Genomic DNA, 20,771 nt, shown 5'->3' with positions numbered 1-20,771 from the left:
CTTCCTCAAGCTGGATTGTTTGAATTTGTCCCCAAAAGTAAACAGCCTCAAGAATAAGCTACTAGCTTAAGAAAATGGACCCTTGCAGAATGAAGGGAATTGTTAAGTAATTGTGAAAACTGTCACATTGTTACTTCCAAGGGTTAGTTATTTTTGTAAAATGCACAAGTTTCAGTGTTGCAGGTGGTTATTTAGAAAGAAACAATCATACTCATTTGAGGGGAGTGGTATTATGTTTTTGACTTAATAATGCCACAGGTAGCTGTTCTTGTACCTTGTGATTCTACTGTGTACACCAGGGATGCAAATTTAATAGGTTTTAATTGGGGAATTTTAACAAATGAATAATGTGATTGTCCAGAGTCCTATTTTAGCCAGTAGTGAAGATGTAAGGCAAATGTAAGCACTTGACCTTATCCCAAACTGTAAGTCAATTAACATGTGATATTTTATCGCTTACTTTTAGCTTTTTGAAAAACATAATGGCCCTGAGGATTTCAATTAGTGCATGTCATAAAAAAATATTTCATATTCAAATTAAAAAAAATAATTGCAGTCTGAAAACATACAACGTAATTTAAATGCAATAAACTATCAGGACTAAACCTTTAATCACATCCAAAAAAAGGAATCTGTGCCTGTAATAAAGTGATGGGCAGAGGTTATAGGTCATTGTGCAGTTTTGGTAAATTTAGCCTTTTCATCACTCCAAGTCTGTCAAGTAGTCTCAAGTATACATTTGTCAGGTAAATATTAATTGTATCCCTGTTGTACACATGCATGGTTTCTTTCTTTGTTTTATTATAGCCCCTCTCTACTTTATTGTTGTATGTTTGCACTTTGCACTTGAAAAACATTGGAGAAACGTAATAATTTATAAATGGCTCAAATAAATGTTTACCTGATGTACTTATGCATTGTGATCTGTTGGCCCAACCGAAGTAAACTGTGGCACCAAAAAGGCATGATATTTAGTAGATTAGACATAGAAAATTTGTGGCAACAAAGTGACAATCAATATTATTGAGTAGATTAGACATAGAAAATTTGTGGCAACAAAGTGACAATCAATATTATTGAATGGATTCAAGCAACAATGTGTTAAAATGTTAGTTGATATTATGTATTTTATATAGTGAATCCAAATCATTTTCCCCCAAATAATTAGTAAATATAAATCAATTTTACCCTGATATTCAGTAAATATAAATCAATTTGACCCTGATATTCAGTAAATATAAATCAATTTTGCCCAGATAATTAATAAATATAAATCAATTTCACCAAGATAATTAATTGATATAAATCAATTTCAACCAAATAATTAATAAATATAAATCAATTTCACTAAGATAATTAATTAATATAAATCAATTTCACCCAGATATTCAGTAAATGTAAATCAATTTCACCAAGATAAGTAATTAATATAAATCAATTTTACCCAAATATTCAGTAAATCTAAATCAATTTCACCCAGATATTCTGTAAATATAAATCAGTTTTCCTTGTGAAATTAATTTGGATTTACTTAATTTATTCAATACTTTTTAATCAAATTTGTAGTAGTAAAATCTACTCAATTATATTACGTGTCACTTTGTTGCCTTAATTTTTTTAAGTTAACCATTGATCACATTTTTTAGGGTGTATGATAGTAAAATTAATATCTTTGGGTTTTTGGACTGTTGGTCAGATAAAACAAGCAATTTAAAGACATACCTTGGGCTCTAGTAAATTAGGATGGCCATTTTCTGCCACTTTCTGACATTTTATAGACCAAATAAATGAATCAGTTAATTAAGAAAATAAGTAGCACATTAATCAACAATGAAAAAAAAAAAATCTTAGGAAACCTAAAGAATCCACTGGTCCATGTCATGTTAGCTTGTCAGGAAGCTAAATAACGCTCCAAACTTAACCTATATTCTGGTGAGGGTAAACTGGCATGGCCATTTTCAAAGGGGTCCCTTGACCTCTGACCTCAAGAAATGTGAATGTAAATGGGTGCTATTGGTACCCACAAGTCTCCCCTTTACAGACATGCCCACTTTATAATAATCACATGCAGTTTGGAGCAAAAAACATGCAGTTTTTGCATGCAGTATAAATGTATTATTTTCGCCTATTTTAGAAGGGCGTATTTGAAAATTTCTACATACTAGGGTCCCTAAACAGTCTTGGAATTGCATAAATTGACCTGATATGACTAGAAAACTGAGACTATTGTGGATCCAATGACTTGAATTGTCACCTGGTGCCTGAATTTTGTGTTTTTCTTTACATAAATAAAGAATTTTTTACCATAATTGAATGCAGAAAAGGCAGAAATTTGTGCATATAAATTCCCCAGAATGCAGGAAATTAAATGTTTTGACACTTTGAATTTCCTGGCGCAGCACCCCCAGACTCCCCCCCCTTTAATATGTGTCACCCCCCCCTCTCAATGTTGACACAAAACCTACGCCCTTCACATTCTCATTAGGGTCTGAGCCCCCCTAAATGTCTGATCCTAGAATCGCCCATGGTGGACTCAATATCATTAACACCTATTGAAAAGGCAGTCACATTCTTCCAAATAAATACAATCTGTGTGTGAAGATCACATGCAGGTTTTTTGTGATGCTGCTGTATTAGATTGAAATCTTTTGTAGGAGTTCCTGATTATATGCTACCCCCTACTGTATCGATGCATGTGTCAGTTTTAAACCCCCGTTGATAAGGTGAAAATTGTTGATGGAGGCAGGAGATGCAGAATCAGTTTGCATTTGATCGACTGCGTCAAGCGAAAGACTTCACACCTGCTGCAGCAGTGAACGATGTAACACAAGCTGAGCACCGACACGGAGCCCCTTTTTAGTTGAAAGCTTTCTCTAGTTTAAAGCCGAAACTGCACCTCAGGACTGTTGAGGAGGAGGAATCTGTCAGATTTATTGCTCGACACGGACCGTTTCACACTTAAGACACAACGAAATACAACCTGTGTTCACACTTTACAGATTTACAGCACATATTCTGGCAAGAAAAGTGATATCAGATTCAGAACACATAATGCAAATAGAGGTTTCATAAGAAATCAAAGTCAGATACCGTCAGCAAGCTAAATATTCATGTTTTCGGGCTGCACTGAAAGTTTCCCTGTCGTCCTGTGTGAATCCCTCAGGCCTGGACGACTGCCTGCAGCAGTACATCAAGACCTTCGAGAGGGAGAAAGTAGGGGGGGACCAGCTGCTGCGTATCACCCACCAGGAGCTGGAGGATTTGGGAGTGTCCAGAATCGGCCATCAAGAGCTCATACTGGAGGCTGTGGACTTACTTTGTGCTCTGGTGAGTCCAAGCTTCCCACGCCGTCTTCCCACTACTCTGTATGTCACCTCAAAGACCACTGCTGTTGGATGAAGTTTTCGTTGTGCATTTGGTTCCTCCTCAGCTTTTCAAATACTTAAAAAAATTCACTGGATTAACCCCAAAAATGTGGTGTTGTCAAGCTAGAAAGTAGGGTTCAAATCAAATCAAATCAATTTATTTTTGTATAGCGTCAAATCACAACAGAAGTTATCTCAAGACGCTTTATATATAGAGCAGGTCTATGACCGTACACCATAGTTTAGAGACCCAACAGGATCCACCAAGCGCACTGTGGCCAGGAAAAACTCCCCGATTACTGGGAAGAAACCTGGAGCAGAACCGGGCGCAGGGCGGGCGGCCATCTGTCGAGACCGGCTGGGGGGACAGATAGATAGAGAGAGAGTGAGAGAGAGAGAGAGAGAGATAGATAGAGAGAGAGAGATAGAGAAGCAGCCACAATAGCAGTCTAGCAGCTGTAATAGCTAATACAAGTAGGACTGATAACACAAAACCAATAGTGGTGGATGGAAAGAGTGATAATACAACTATCGGAAAGCCAGCACTGTCCAGCATCTCTCCTCAGTACGTCCATGTGTATTGGTGTGGGACGTCCCTGCGATCGATGCCCGTGCGTTGGTTCCTGCAGCATCAGCATGCTTGCTGGGAGCTCTTGATGTCTTTGGCAGTGATTGAGAAGTGTTATTCTCCAGGCTGCCACATTGTCACTAGGTGTTGGAAATCCCTCGTTAGCATTGGTAGTCCCTCGTACAGACGTAGTTAATTAGGGATGGTAGCAGTTGGTGTCAAGCAGGCACCGACGCGGCAGCAGATGCAGCCACAATACCGGAGACCACCAAGATCCAGGTGAAACCCTGCTCCAAGTGTACCCATGCTCCAGGTATAACCTCGCTCCAGGTGTGACCCCGCTCCACGGTTAGCTGCGAGACAAGGAGGCACAAGGACTCCCGGGAAGGAATGAAGTTAGTAACAACATGGACATGGGACATGAGTATATACATAAGGAGAGGGGAGCTCAGTGTGTCATAGGAAGTTCCTTATGACAGTGTGTCATAGGAAGTCCCCCGGCAGTCTATGCCTATAGCAGCTTAAGTATAAGCGTTATCAAAGAGGAAAGTCTTTAGCCTACTCTTAAATGTAGAGACGGTGTCTGCCTCCCGGACTGAAACTGGGAGCTGGTTCCAGAGAAGAGGAGCTTGATAGCTGAAGGCTCTTGCTCCCATTCTACTTTTGGAGACTCTAGGAACCTCAAGTAACCCTGCATTCTGTGAGCGCAGTGCTCTAGTGGGGTAGTAGGGTACTATGAGCTCTTTAAGATATGATGGGGCCTGACCGTTTAGCGCTTTGTAGGTGAGGAGGACGACTTTAAAATCTATTCTGGATTTTACAGGCAGCCAGTGCAGAGAAGCTAATACAGGCGTAATATGATCTCTTTTTCTAGTTCTAGTCAGTACACGTGCTGCAGAATTCTGGATCAACTGGAGAGTCTTTAGAGACTTATTGGAGCAGCCTGATAATAAGGAATTGCAGTAATCGAGTCTAGAGGTAACAAATGCATGGACTAATTTTTCTGCATCATTTTGACACAGGATGTGCCTGATCTTCGCAATGTTACGTAGATGAAAGAAGGCAGTCCGTGAGGTTTGTTTTATGTGAGAGTTAAAGGACATATCCTGGTCGAAGACAACTCCCAGGTTCCTTACGGTGGTGCTGGAGGCCAGGGCAATGCCATCTAAAGTAACTATATCATTAGATAATTTGTTTCGGAGGTGCTCAGGGCCTAGTACAATAACTTCAGTTTTGTCTGAGTTTAACATCAGGAAATTGCAGGTCATCCAGGTTTTTATGTCCTTAAGGCATGCTTTAAGTTTAGTTAACTGGTTGGTTTCGTCTGGCTTGATTGATAGATATAATTGGGTATCATCTGCATAACAATGAAAGTTTTTGGAGTGTTTTCTAATAACATTGCCTAAGGGAAGCATATATAAGGTAAATAGAATTGGTCCAAGTACAGAACCCTGTGGAACTCCGTGACTAACTTTGGCGTGCATGGAGGACTCATCGTTGACATGTACAAACTGAGATCGATCTGATAAATAGGACTTAAACCAACTTAGTGCAGTTCCTTTAATGCCAATTAAATGTTCCAGTCTTTGTAATAGGATGTCATGGTCAATGGTGTCGAAAGCAGCACTGAGATCTAGCAAGACAAGTACAGAGACAAGTCCTTTGTCCGATGCCATTAGAAGGTCATTTGTAATTTTCACTAGTGCTGTCTCTGTGCTATGGTGCACTCTAAATCCTGACTGATAATCTTCGAATAAATGATTGTTCTGTAGAAAGTCACACAGCTGACTGGCAACTACTTTTTCGAGTATTTTGGAGGTAAAGGGAAGGTTAGATATAGGTCTATAGTTGGCTAGGACCTCTGGATCAAGAGTGGGCTTTTTAAGAAGAGGTTTAATTACAGCTACTTTAAAGGACTGTGGTACATAGCCTGTTAATAAAGACACATTGATCATATCCAGTAAAGAGGTGCTAACTAGAGGTAAAACTTCTTTAAGCAGTTTAGTTGGGATGGGGTCTAGGAGACAGGTAGATGATTTAGATGAGGAGATCAGTGAGGTTAATTTGTGGAGATCGATAGGAGAAAAGCAGTCTAAATATATATCAGGTTGTACAGCTGTTTCTAAGGTTCCTAAGTTTGAGGATAAATTGGTACCAGTTGACGGTAGGAGGTGATTAATTTTGTCTCTAATAGTTATGATTTTATCATTAAAGAAACTCATGAAGTCACTACTACTGAGGGTTGTAGGAATACATGGCTCAATAGAGCTGTGGCTCTCTGTCAGCCTGGCTACAGTGCTGAATAGAAACCTAGGGTTGTTCTTATTTTTCTCTATTAATGATGAGTAATGGGCTGCTCTGGCATCACAGAGAGCCTTCCTATATGTTTTAAGACTATCTTGCCAGACTAAATGAGATTCTTCCTGTTTGGTGGAACGCCATATCCTTTCCAGTTTCCTCGATGCTTGCTTTAATTTGCGTGTTTGAGGGTTATACCATGGAGCTGACTTCCTTTGTTTTACTAACTTCTTTTTTAGAGGGGCAACAGAATCAAGTGTGACTCGCAGTGAGTCTGTAGCACTATCTACAAGATGATCAATTTGGGTAGGGCTAAAATTAACATACGAGTCCTCTGTTATATTGAGACATGGTATTGAATTTAATGCTGATGGAATCGCTTCCTTAAATTTAGCTACAACACTATCGGATAGACATCTAGTGTACACACTTTTATCTGATGGTGTATAGTCTAGTAATAAGAATTCAAAAGTGATTAAATAATGGTCTGATAAAAGAGAGTTCTGTGGAAAAACAATTAAATGTTCAATTTCAACGCCATATGACATAACAAGGTCGAGGGTGTGGTTAAAGCGGTGAGTGGGTTTATGCACGTTCTGCGAGAAACCAATTGAATCTAATAAAGAGATAAACGCAGTACTGAGGCTATCATTATCAACGTCCACATGAATATTAAAATCACCTACTATAATGACTTTATCTGTTTTCAGGACTAAGCTTGATAGAAACTCTGAGAATTCAGATAGAAATTCAGAATATGGGCCTGGAGCGCGGTACACTATAACAAATAAAATTGGCTGTAGTGCTTTCCAGGTTGGGTGTGAAAGACTAAGAACAAGGCTTTCAAATGAGTTATAATTTAGTTTAGTTTTAGGGTTTATTAATAGGCTTGAGTCGAAGATGGCTGCAACTCCACCTCCTCGGCCGGTGTCTCGAGGAATGTGAGTATTAATATGACTCGGGGGAGTGGATTCGTTTAGGCTGACATATTCTTCCTGACACAGCCAGGTTTCGGTAAGACAAAATAAATCAATGTGATTATCTGATATTAAATCATTTACTAGTAGAGCTTTAGATGACAGAGATCTGATATTTAAGAGTCCACATTTAATTCTCCTGTTTTGTTGCTTTATTGCAGTGCTAGTGTTAGATTTTATTAGATTATTATGTTTAACTCCTCTTCTGTTTACTTTTGATTTCATTAATTTAGGTGGGGCAGACACAGTCTCAGTGAGGTTTGGGGTTAAGCTATGGGTGGGTAACTGCTCTAATGGAAGCGCAGAGAAGTGTGTAAGACTACAGCTCTGCGTCCTGGAATGACCCCTGGTTTGTCATGGATTTGTTCCACCAACAATCTTGGTCAGATTTCTGGATAAGAGAGCCGCACCATCCAAAGTAGGATGAATGCCGTCTCTCCTAATCAGACCAGGAATTCCCCAGAAAGGGTTCCAATTGTCAATGAAGCCCACATCGTTTGCTGGACACCACCACGACAGCCAGCTGTGGAATGACTTCATGCGGCTATACATGTCGTCACTGGTCAAATTGGGGAGGGGACCAGAGAAAACTACGGAGTCCGACATTGTTTTTGCGTATGCACACACCGACTGAACATTAACTTTAGTGACCTCCGATCGACGTAACCGGGTGTCATTACCGCCGACGTGAATAACAATCTTACTGTATTTACGTTTATCCTTAGCCAGCAGTTTCAAAACGGATTCAATGTCGCCCGCTCTGGCCCCCGGGATGCAATTAACTATGGCAGCTGGCTTCGCTAACTTCACGTTCCGCAAAATGGAGCTGCCGATAACCAGAGTTGGTTTCTCAGCGGGTGTGTCGCTGAGAGGGGAATATCTGTTAGAAACGTGAAGTGGTTGGTGGTTAACCGTGGGCTTCAGGGTACGACTATGCGTCCTTCGGACAGTCACCCTATATCTATAGTGTAGATATAAATGTAGCGGGTAATTATCCGCTGTAATGAAGAGTATATAACTATATTGCCCTGGATGTGCTAGAGCAGCTACAGAACACAGCAGCACACAGAAAGACAGGCAACCGGAAATGAGGCAATACGCTTACCGTAAGCACGTCAGCACGTCAGCACGTCAGCACGTTAATGCAGGGTTGGTTTTTAGTCCTGAAAAATTGACATTTTGGATATGTAAGATCCAACTGAGTGACGATGTTTAGCTGTATTTTTGCATAAAGTTATCATCCATGAAGTCTGTTAACCCATTTGTGCCCGCAACTGAAATTTTGTATTTCCTATCATACTATATCTAGTCTGGGTCACAGATTCAAACCCAGCTTTGGGCCCTGTGTGGAGTTTGCCTGTTCTCCCATGTTAGCGTGGGTTTTCTCCGGGTTCTCTGGTTTCCTCCCACAATCCAAAGAGACATGACACGCAGGTTAGGTTAATTGTTAACTCTAAATTTTAGGGGAAAAAAACAATTGAAGCTACAAGGAGCACAATCACGTATTTGGTATCTATGAACTCATAACAAGTTGAATATCAAAGATGTGCACACATGTGTAAAAATGGTATGTTATATGTCATATGGAAAGCATTCTATTAACAAAAGTGTGATTTTTCAGATGACCTAAAAATGTCAAAGTTTTACTATTAGAAACTTGCCCAAAGTATGTCCGTACGAAATTTCAAGACTTTTTTCATACTAAATATTTTCTTTGGGCACAAATGGGTTCTTTTACTCACAAAGTCATTTGTTTCAGGAATAGGTGAATTATGATTGGGAAAGAGCTTTAGGTCTTGATTTTCAAACATCACAGCAAATCTTACAGAGATAATAATCTAGTCAATTTACAGCTGTCATTATTGCTGTATGGATTACAGAGTGATTTCTGCTCTTAGTCTCAGAAACACAGGTTTTGTGTGTGTCAGCATGATAAACTGCTGCTCTGCTGATCGGGCTAATGTGCTGCTGAAGTAGTGAAAGCCTAATATTTATACACATCACTGCAGCGCCCTCAAACCTGGGTTACCTTGTGATTCAGGTGAGCATGGTCACAATGACATGTAAAATAAACCACTTCCTATTCAGGAGAGTCTCTTCCTCTAGTAAAACCCAGTAGTTTCTGACAGAATAATGTAATACACTCAGTTTAGTCAAAAACAATTTAATCATATTTTGTTTCTCCCAGAGGAGAGCCTTTAGCAAACGTCGTCACTTTTACAAATCCCTTGCTGAATATGTACTTCTTTCCAAATTTTTAAATGCATTAACTCTGAAAATCTGCAGTATATTCCAGTCTTTTTGCCTTTAATTTGCAGTATCAGGGGAAAACCTTTCTTTCATTGTTTTTCCAATTATTTTTTGCTATGTTATATTAATTTACTTGTTTGTAGTATGGGATGTTTGTTAGTTGATTTAGGCATCTGTTAGCTCACAAAAGTTCAAAATTCTCATGTCATCTAATTAAGTCTGCAATTAACAATTATTTTCATTATCGACTAATCTGCAGATTATTTTGTCAATTAATCGTTTGGTGCACACAATGTCAGAAAGGAGAAAATGTCTGTTACAATTCACAGAGCTTAATGTGACTTCAAATTGATTGTTTACAATGATATAAAACAGAGAAAAGCAGCAATTCTTCAAATTGGAGAAGCAGGAACAAGGCAATATATTAAGGCTGTAAAAGTTGACGTGTTAATGCAAATTTTAACGGCAGTAACGCAACTTGTGATTTTTAGGTTGTAGCGGGCTCAGTTTGTCCTACTAGCTTGTCGCAAAAGAGGCTAAATAACGCTCCAAACCTACGCTAAATTTAGGCGAGGAAAAACTGGCATGGCCATTTTCAAAGGGGTCCCTTGACCTCTGACCTTAAGATATGTGAATGAAAATGGGTTCTATGGGTACCTACGGGTCTCCCCTTTACAGACATGCCCACTTTATGATAATCACATGCAGTTTGGGGCCAGTCATAGTCAAGTCAGCACACTGACACACTGACAGCTGTTGTTGCCTGTTGGGCTTGAGTTTGCCATGTTATGATTTGAGCATATTTTTTATGCTAAATGCAGTACCTGTTAGGGTTTCTGGACAATATTTGTCATTGTTTTGAGTTGTTATTTGATTTCCAATAATACATTTATACATACATTTGCATAAGCAATCATATTTGCCCACTCCCCGAGTATTAAATACTTGATAAATCTCCCTTTAAGGTACATTTTGGACAGATAAAAAAATTTGATTAATTACGATTAACTATGGACAATCATGTGATTAATTTGATTAAATATTTTAATCGATTGACAGCCCTATAATATATTATTATTATACCCTCGCGAAAAACGTAGTCGGGGGTATATAGCGCTCTGAGTGTCCTTCCTTCCGTCCGTCCTTTCGTCTGTTCTTTCGCGTGTCACACTTTCATTTCAGCAGAACTCTGAAACTATTTAACTTATGAACTTCAAATTAGGTACGATGGTATAGTTGTGCATTTTGGGTGTTAGAAGTCCAGGGTGCCCAAAATCTTTGAAATTTTGGCCAAGAACTGTGATTTGTTTCGACTTGTAGTTCGTTTCCAGAGTAGACCTCGAAAACTATTTCACTTAGGAACTTCCAATTTGATATGATGGTTGACAGTGTGGTCTGGTTGTGCCTTTTAGGGGTTAGAAGTCCAGGGTGCCCAAAATTTTTGAAATTTTGGCCAAAAGCTGTGATCTTTTTTGACTTCAATTTCATTTACGGAGTAGAACTCGAAAACTATTTCACTAAGGAACTTCAAATTTGGTATGATGGTTGACAGTGTGGTCTATTTGTACCGTATGGGTGTTAGAAGTCCAGGGTGTCCGTTAGTTATTTAGATAATGCCCATTAGTTCCATTAGTTCCATTAGTTCCATTAGTTCCATTAGTTCCAAAAGGGCAAAACCTTTGGCCCTACTTTAGTAGGGATCAAGCATTGAGCGGGGGTATGTGAGCCATGCTCACTCTTGCCTTGTTTGCTATTAGAAGTTAATTTACCAGTTTAGGAATTTTATTCTTCATTGCTTTTAACAAGTTCAATTTGATTAAAGGTCTATGTACGTGCAAATGTAAAGCTGGTTTTGTATTTGAGAAATATTTTTAGAGTTGGTCGTAGGCATGTCATCGACCTGTGGCACCCTGCTGAATATTTCTTAAGAGGCTATAATTTCCTTCTTTTTAGACTGTTATTTGCACAAAGTCAGTCAGACAATCAGAAAGCACACATGGATGTCAATACCGAGCATTAATAACCAATTTGCTGCTTTACCAAAATGCACATCTGTGGCGGTGTTAAAGGTGAACAGTTAGACTGCGGATATAGAAAAGGAGAAGATGGTAAAGGATGTATGAGAAGTTGGAGTGAAGGAGAGCGGGTGGAATAGAGATGAAGATGGGGACGTGTTAGCCCAAGAGACACACAGAGAGACTGGATGGAGATTTAGTGGACTGAGGTCACAGATGCAATCTGAATCTAAAGTCCTCTCATCCTGCATCGCTGCACGGGAGGCCTTGCTTCAGCCCCAAAGCTCCTTATGTAACTGGGATTTAGTTTTAAGTCTCTCAGGCACTGCTGTATTGAATATGATTAGTGGCCCTCCTGCCGCTCTCTCCCCTCCCAAGAAACTCTGACGTGACAGACGCCCACAGGCCTCCACGTGCGGTTTGGCGTACGGCGTAATGACTGTTCCACTATCCCTCGACATGCAACGTGACAGACGGAGGGGAGTGGGGTCAGTGGCTTCATTCCCCGTTGTGTTTGTAGCATCCTCTGTAATGCGACAAGGTGGGCTCCTGTGTCAGCGGCCTTTTTATTCACATAGTGATGTCATGACAACAATTGGTTTCAGTCACCACGCTGGAGACATTCTTGGAATGCATCAAAGTTAAAACAAACACTGACAAACTGGTCAAACAGAGTGCGTTTACTTTCCTCCATTTCTCCTCTAGAATTATGGGCTGGAGACGGAGAATCTGAAGACTCTCTCTCACAAGCTGAACGCGTCTGCCAAGAACCTGCAGAACTTCATCACAGGCCGGCGGCGCAGCGGCCATTATGACGGCCGAGCCACCCACAAGCTGCCCAACGACTTCCTTACCTCCGTGGTGGACCTGATCGCTGCAGCCAAAAGCCTTCTGGCATGGCTGGACAGGTGAGATTTGCAAAAAAATGCACCTGTTATACATTTATTCATGTTAAAAGCTCTCATGTACACACACACACACACTGATACGTCACACACAATGTTTTCCCTGTAGGTTTTGAAGTTCAGGGGGGCACAGTAGCGTCACTGGTTTTGACTAGGGTTATGTAGTATTATGAAGAATCTGGCGATATGATATGAAATATATTGCAATACTGTAAGCAAGGCAATATATTGCGATCACAGGTACTGCATTTAGCATAAAAAATATGCTCAAATCATAACATGGCAAACTCAAGCCCAACAGGCAACAACAGCTGTCAGTGTGTCAGTGTGCTGACTTGACTATGACTTGCCCCAAACTGCATGTGATTATCATAAAGTGGGCATGTATGTAAAGGGACACTCGTGGGTACCCATAGAACCCGTTTTCATTCACATATCTGGAGGTCAGAGGTCAAGGGACCCCTTTTAAAAATGACCATGCCAGTTTTTCCTCACCAAAATGTAGATTTTTATTTTTATTTAGCCTCCTTTGCGTCAAGCTAATATGACATTGTTGGTATCAATCGTTTCCTTAGGTTTTATAGTTTCATATGGTGCCAGTATTTTCACTCTAGATTTAAAACTGAGCCCACTACAACCTAAAAATCACAATCAAGTTGCGTTAATGCGTAAAAGAAATTAGTGGCGTTAAAACAAATTTGCGTTGAAAGCCTTAATATTTAAGCTTGCATTTTGGATTTGATATGATGGACTATTTGACTGTTACAATTTCTTTAAATTTTACAAAATAATTTGCAGCAGAATTTATAAAAACTGGCTTCGAAAAGGAATGAGACCATCTTATTTATCTGGCATCATGCGTTGGTTCATATAGTGTGTTTTGTGAATTTTAGCGTGTTTTTACCACATACATACCAGTTTTGTCTTTAGTGTTATGTCCATGACCAATCAGCTGACAAGAAAAGATGAGTAAAGGCCTTATATAAGTAGACTTTGACAGGGTGGCAAAAAGGCACTGAGCAAGTCTATTTATATGTTGCTGCTTTATCCCTTTGCTTCTCTCTGGGATTGTGCCAATGTGTGTTTCCATATGTGTGTGTGTGTGTGAGATGAATTTGGAAGTTCAAAGCAGACAGCATTCAACAGAAATAACAAAGTGTATTGCTGTTTCCTTATAAGCAGTCAGTCATAATCCACAGCATATATGCTAAAATTCAATATCCAATGTTTAATTTTCATGTTTGAATGCATCATTGTTGATCACATGATAATTTGCAGTTTCTGGAGGCATGTGTAATGTGCTCTGGAGTACAGAGAGAAAATGTGGAATGTGCGTACACAATGTCAGCTCATATCGGCATTTACCCTACAGTATATGAAGATTCTGTTTTTATTGAACCACTTAATGTTGTTTATTCACATAATTGTTTTTATTAGTGGATGATATACTGTATAAAGGAACATTAATATTATCCTCTGACTTTACATCCTCACTAAAATGTGTATAGAAATAAAGGAATCCTAATGTGTGTGTATGTGTATACAGTATGCTATTATAGACAACCGTGTGTTTGTAAATGTTCCCAACCATTTACCAGTGATTTAGTCTCAAAGGAAGAATGATCTAATGGTTCATTCCAGGTGCTCCTTCTTTTTCAGGTCCCCATTTGCTGCTGTGGCAGATTACTCTGTGACCAGAAACAACGTTATCCAGCTGTGTCTGGAGCTCACTACAATTGTACAACAGGTAAATAAAACTGCTCAATCCCAGTAACATTTTAATCCCAATAAAAATTGAGATCAAAATACCTCCATCAGACAAAAGTAACCTGATTATGGTGATGCCAAAATTATACCTTGTCTCAGTTGTAAAGTGTCCAAAGTGTTTTTATATATTTTATAGTTTTAGAAACATCTGTGCATGATTTAAATATAGCCTTATATATGTGCATATCTTTTTTTAAAAGCTAAAGTTTAGAGAACAACTTGTGTTATGCTTGATATAGAAAATAACTGCAGCAGCATGTAATTCCTTACCTGCAACGTATCCTCATACAACGGTTCGTATGATATCTTACGATTTTTCGTGGGTTTTCCCTGCGAATGTCCAGCAACATGTGATGCACGTGTGAATTTCACTTTTCAAAATAAACTTCTGTCTTCACAGAAAACAACTCTGTTAGGTTTAGGCAACAAAACTACTTAGTTAGGTTTAGGAAAAGATCGTGGTTTGGGTTAAAATAACACCGGATGTGGCGTAACTTATTAAGTACGAAAGTTACGTGACAAAGAAACCAACGTTAACTTCTGGTTTCGAATAGTGGTCTCCTGGGTGAAAGTCTGGTGTTTTTGGACCCACCCATCCACCCAGACCTCCTCCCTACCTGCCGATTTTCGCTGGTTCACGATTATGTGGATTACATACAAAAATTTGTTGTTGTTGATATATATGAATTATAGTGCATTACTTTTTGTAGGTATACGTAGCTACGAATAGAGCCTCTAACACAGCTTCTATTTTTTGCACACATTGCATCCATATACATATTCAAACATGAGTAAAAATTAAAGGTTTAAACAACAGAAGATTCGCATGAAGTACAACAAAGTTCTGCAACTGTTAAAATGTCTTTAACTTAATAACTTAATATAACTACTTCAGGTCAGCTAATCTCTGCTTTGAGATAACTTCATTCTGTTTATGCACAAATGTTCTAGAAATACATATTTAAATTGGACCTAGCTATTAAAAAAAAACCTTTGTGTTTTTCACCTGTCAGATATACTGTTATATAAAGCATCACCTCATTCAGCTGCTTTCAAAACTAAAAACAGTGCAGATCAGATGAAATGTTTGAAACTTATTACAGACTAGATTTTAATATCAGTGTTTTTGTCTTTGGCCTGTACATGATGACAAGCAGAACCAGCCCTGTACGACCCTGAAAGATCAGTAAATAATGAGAGAAGTGGTGCTTAATAGGTTTTAGGACAGTCTCTATGGAGGATAATGTTTATATAGAGTTGAGAGAAAAATGTAAGTGGGAAAAATTGAAGGTGGGAGTGAAAGAGGGCGATAGGGAGAGAGTTGAAGGCCGAGAGAGGAAGACTGGCAGAGTGATAGAGAGAGAGAGAGACATGCCTCCGCATTGGTGATTCATTTGTTTTGTGTTTGTGCATGCCTGTGTGGGAGTGTTGGGGGTTATAGGTGCCAAGCTGCTCGGTTTTTGCTTATATCCACCTACAGCAGAAATGCCAATAATAACTCCGTTTTGACACATTCTCTTGAGGTAACAGTGCTCTCTGAATGTTCCCCAGGACTGTTCCGTGTACGAAACGGAAAACAAAATCCTGCATGTGGTGAGTTGCTGGCTTTATTACACTGGATCCAATGTAAATGAAGCTGTAATGCGCACACTTTGAGGTTGTTCTCATCCCTAATAATGTCCTCCCCAGTGTAAAACTCTGTCTGAAGTGTGCGACCACATTATCTCTCTGTCCTCGGATCCCATGGTGTCCCAGGCTGCACATCTGGAGGTTGTGCAGCTGGCCAACATAAAATCCACAGAAGGACTGGTAAGACTTTCCCTCTGGTCACACTTTAAAAACCACGCTCAGTTTTTGTGAATTTCTCATCGGTCATACTACCCAGTGTGTCATTAGAGGATGTTCTGTTTAAATTATAGGCTGCTTAATTACATAGTAATCCCAAGAAATAACTAAACAATTACCCGACAATATTGATATAATAGGAAATGCAATAACTGAGCAATTAGTCAGTAATTATAATTAAGATTAAAAAATAGGTTTTGCTAGTAATTGTATTGAAATGAATTGTAAGATGGTGATATATACTGTATATAAGTACTGGGTTATGACTTGAAAAGCTAATATAATAGCTGGTAGTTACTGAGTAATACATATATTCAGCCATAATTGTACTGTAAAGCCCACTTTTAGTTTCCACATGAAGAAAAAAGACAATAAAATCGCTACTAAGAAATGTAATTGCCTTCCTATGGCCTGTTAATTGTAGAGTGCACTGTTTGTATGAAATATACTTGTAGTTTCCACATAGAAAATTAAAAAAGCAATTTCACTGCATTTACCTTTTACATGGCTTGTAAAATGTAGCGTGCCTTGTTTCATTCACTTGTAGTTTCTATATAACAAATTAAGACTATTAAGAAAATGTCATTGCGTACACTATTGCCTCTTTTGGCCTTGCAGCATGTATGTAATTTAGCAGCCTATAAATGAAAAGGTTAGCTACATACAGAAGCTAATGATCGGACTCGACAGCATCACACCACCTTTTTCATGATAAACACTTGAGTATATACTGAAAATATCAAGATGTTAAATTGTTTTTCCAGGTTTGATGAAATGAACACAGGAAATCAAAAAAAGTAAAGTACAAACTACTAATAATGCTGGATGATGGTGAAACCTACTAATTACAGAAATCGCAACAGCATGACTTTTGACAGCATATTGACTTGTTTGATTCAAATATGGCATGTGCAAATTATCTTGCAGCATGTATCTCACTCACTGCAAAATAGGTATTTCAGTTGCTCAGTCACTAATACTAACCTTGTATGATTTGTTTCTTCCAGTTATATCACAGTTTGTTTTAACTCTTTCTTCTGAAGGTGTTTTGGGACCATGAAGGGACCAAGCACACATGCTATTTACTTAATTACAAAAAAACACACATTTGCTCATTTACCTCTAGAGGGATCAAAACATGCAAATAGTTTGGGTTTTATTGCCCATGTTTTGAGATATCAAAAATAGCCAGATTTATAAGACTTCTTAACCCCAATGCATTGTAGGTGAATTTCCTTTGTGGTGCTCACAGCATTGAAACATTGCAGTAAAACCCCCGATTACTGGGGTTCACACAAAGACCTTGCTGTTTAACGGTTTTCATCCAGTTACCCAGAGTATCCGGGACATTGTCTGGAAAGACAAGTGGCTGTTTAACTTTTAAATTGGCACTTTAAACATGAGTTGCCTATCATTTCACATTTCAAAGTAGTAGTACGAATATCGAAACAGAAAGACTGTGTGCTGCTGTACTGTCCGGTATCTAATGGAGCTCACCGCAGCTGTCCCAAAACTGGCTTTTGCTGAGCTGGTGGGCATATGAGTCAGCTGATATAAAGCAACATAAAAAGAACATGTTGTCCATGTTGAAATTAACAAACTACAAACTGCTTAAATTTGCAGAATATGTGCAACAAATGCACTTACTTTGGGGACAAACTGTAGTGTTTAGTAGCGGAGAAGACACTTATTTTTGCCGCCACTGTTTAACCATCAGCACTCCTTTGGACTCCATCTTCGCACTGACCTACACTCAGGCACGAGCGCCCTGCTTGGGGCCACAGTAAAAGCCCCACCCCCACACAAATGCTAGCAGGGGGCATGGAAGTCCTCTCATCCGTTCAGTAAAACCTGAACACAACAGTGGGCCACGTGGCCTAAAAATAAACCTCTTACACTCATCTTGAAGACTGGCATGCTGCTTCTGTGTATCTGTGTGTGTTTGTGTGTGAGTGCACATGTATACTCATGCACATCCGTGTGCGAATGTGTGTCTGGGTGTGTTTGTGTGTATGTGTCTTTGTAATGCCCTTTAGACCCTTTTTAGTGAAAACTTAGCTTTTCTGCAACAGACGAATGGTATTTGCAGATAAATAATCCTCCATGTTTGATTCAATCTGCTTGAAGGAGCATTTGAGTGACACTCACTACAGTACATTCATTCAGATTGTGCTGTGTATGTTTGAAGAGTATACCCATGTCGTATTTAAGGACCTCTCTGTAGTCATTTCTGTATTTGTCTCACGTCTTTCACTGCTGCTATAATAATTGAGATAAATCCAAACTAACTCCTACCCATTTTGCACTACGAGCAGATTAAAACAAATGCTAAGATTTGCAAATATGCAGTGACCCTGGTCTGTTCTGAAAATGGCTGTGTGGCTGAGTCAAGATGCATTGTGTTGAAAGAGCCTTATGTTAGAGATTTCTTTGTGATGTAATCATTTATATTCCTGCTCTCTTCCCACAGGGCATGTATATCAAATCGACATATGATGGTTTGCATGTAATCACCGGGACAACAGAAGGAGTAAGTACAAACCTCTTAATGTTCACTATCTTGGCCTCATGGCTCATTCACTTGTAGGTTAATATGTAGAGTGAGGTTGCGTCCGAAATTCCATACTATTTTTAGAACTGCATACTATTTCCATTGAAATATTACAGTATTCAACGCAGTACTAATTCAGACTTTGATTCTCACAAACTGTTGTTTTGGTCACATGAACTTGGCATGGGTTACCATGGTTACACGTCTCCAACCGGCCAGGAGGCTCTCAGGAAGTAACGATATAAATTACTACAGTGTGTCCGAAAAGATACAGTACATACTTCTGTTTATTCACACAAAAGTGTGTTGAAGGATAGTACACATATTGGGTATGTAGTGCGTAGTATGCAATTTTGGACGAAGCCTGAGGTCTGTAGTGTAATGCAAAGTGGGGTTTGTGTCAAAGTAAGCTCTGTCATGACGGTGAAACGGAGCTGCAGTTAATGACTCTGCCTCTCTGTCTATCCATCAGTCTCTGGCTGACCGCTGCAAGAAAATCCATGCTGGAGATGAAGTCATTCAGGTCAATCATCAGACAGTGGTAAGACCACTGGCTTATTTGATGTGTTTTTCACATTTGCTGTTTGCAAATAATTTTTTATATGCATTTTGCATTTGCAGATTGTTTTTGCAAATGTCTGTTTAATTCATATGCTTGTTTTGTACACAGAAATACCTGCCTCAGATTGTGTACATGCTGTGAATGTGTCTGCGGCTCCTTTTATACACATTCATAGCTGTGTTGCAGCACATCCACAGTACATTGAGCCACCGCAGTGCTGCTGGACCTGTTCTTGTTTAAGTGGCTGGCTGTAGTGCCTCTTGTAGGTAGTTTATGAGGATGTGGATATTTTACTGACTGGATGGATATGTTTCTTTGCCCGTCACAGAGTCAGTCAGATGGTCAGTTGAAATCGTTGAACTCAAGCTCACGAGAGCACTTCAGTCGATCAGGAGATACCTGCTTAGGGCCCTTAACAAACTGTATCTGATCTCTGTTAGCAGCGTTTAAACTCCTAGACACCCACATGATGCACCCACACAGGTGTTTTTACTTATTAATTAGACCTCCTCAGGACAGGGTGGCGTATATGGGCTGTGCTTGATTGACATTTCCCTCATATTTCAATCAGTTTTGTTGCACCTGTTTGAGACTTACTTTTGGGGGCGTGTTTTATAAGATACACAGTAGAGAGATAACAGGAAACAAAAGAAAGAGGGATGGGAAACGACATGCAACAAAGGTCCTTGGCAGGGGAAGTTGACATTCATGGTTGTCACCTTAAATCCCTCAGCCACCAGGGCATCCCAAGTTTATCCTTCTTATTTTAATGAAGGGGTTTGCTGACCTCACATTATTCTCAGCTGTGCCCATCTTCAACCTGAACCAGAGCACTAACCAGCCAAAAATAATTGGCCTTTCACTGGTTTTCACTAAGAGACAAAACTGCACAAACCGCCTGTTGCTGCTCTACATAGCCTTGTATAAATTCAGTGGGAATGAAAGCAAAAACTTCCAGTGGTGCACAATTTAAATATAGCACCCTTTTGTCTAAAATAATTGCTACTTGTGTCTGTGCAACAGCAAGACGTATGATAATTACACAGCTCAAGTCAGGTTCATTTCAGTCAGTCAACTCACCCACTGAATGCAGCCATTTTTAAAGAGAATAAGTGCAAATACAGAGTTGATTTTGGTGTCAAGACTCTTCCATCTCACTGTGAAGCTCAGTTTAAAGACTGCCAGACAGCGAGCAGGGAGGCGTCAGTGCATGCTCCTCATGGGGAACAAAAGAAATACACTGTATCCCAACAGACCTTTTTTATGGCAGATAACTTAAACTGTCATAGCAGGAAAAGCACAGGTGTAATGAATAACATGAATGATGAGTATAAGCCGTGCATGCACAATAACAGGGCCATGATTTATGTTATTAATTACAGCTGTGCATTTCATGACGCATTTTCTTTCTTTGATTGATTGGCATCGCAGCGTTTCACTTTTGCAGCTTGGTTGGCATCAGTTGGCATGTCTCGTATAATCTAATGTTTATTCATGTTTGTTAATTTCTTGTGTACGAGCTCGGGAAAAAAACAGTATAAAGTGAAGATTATTATGTTGTACTTACTGTATATTATATGGTATGGAACTGGTACAAAGTTCACAGGTGGATGATGGGGAAGGAAAGATGTCTTGCCGCGGCTGTTGCTGAAATGAGCAGCAGCTGAG

At 39.4% G+C, this 20,771-nt stretch overlaps 1 protein-coding gene across 1 annotated transcript in view; it reads left to right on the top strand.

The window, feature by feature from the left end:
- LOC141752763 (connector enhancer of kinase suppressor of ras 2-like) overlaps positions 1 to 20,771 on the top strand; it is a 50,377-nt gene that overhangs the window by 9,035 nt on the left and 20,571 nt on the right. The window contains 7 exon segments of the mRNA XM_074610924.1: positions 3,164 to 3,327; positions 12,179 to 12,381; positions 14,038 to 14,125; positions 15,697 to 15,738; positions 15,835 to 15,954; positions 18,461 to 18,520; positions 19,014 to 19,082. Of these exon segments, the coding sequence (XP_074467025.1) occupies positions 3,164 to 3,327; positions 12,179 to 12,381; positions 14,038 to 14,125; positions 15,697 to 15,738; positions 15,835 to 15,954; positions 18,461 to 18,520; positions 19,014 to 19,082 (746 nt within the window).

This window comes from Sebastes fasciatus, chromosome 16 (assembly GCF_043250625.1).
Source record: "Sebastes fasciatus isolate fSebFas1 chromosome 16, fSebFas1.pri, whole genome shotgun sequence".
Taxonomy (NCBI): domain Eukaryota; kingdom Metazoa; phylum Chordata; class Actinopteri; order Perciformes; family Sebastidae; genus Sebastes; species Sebastes fasciatus.
The sequence above is the reverse complement of the archived record's forward strand: the minus strand, read 5'-3'. Positions and strand labels throughout refer to the sequence as shown.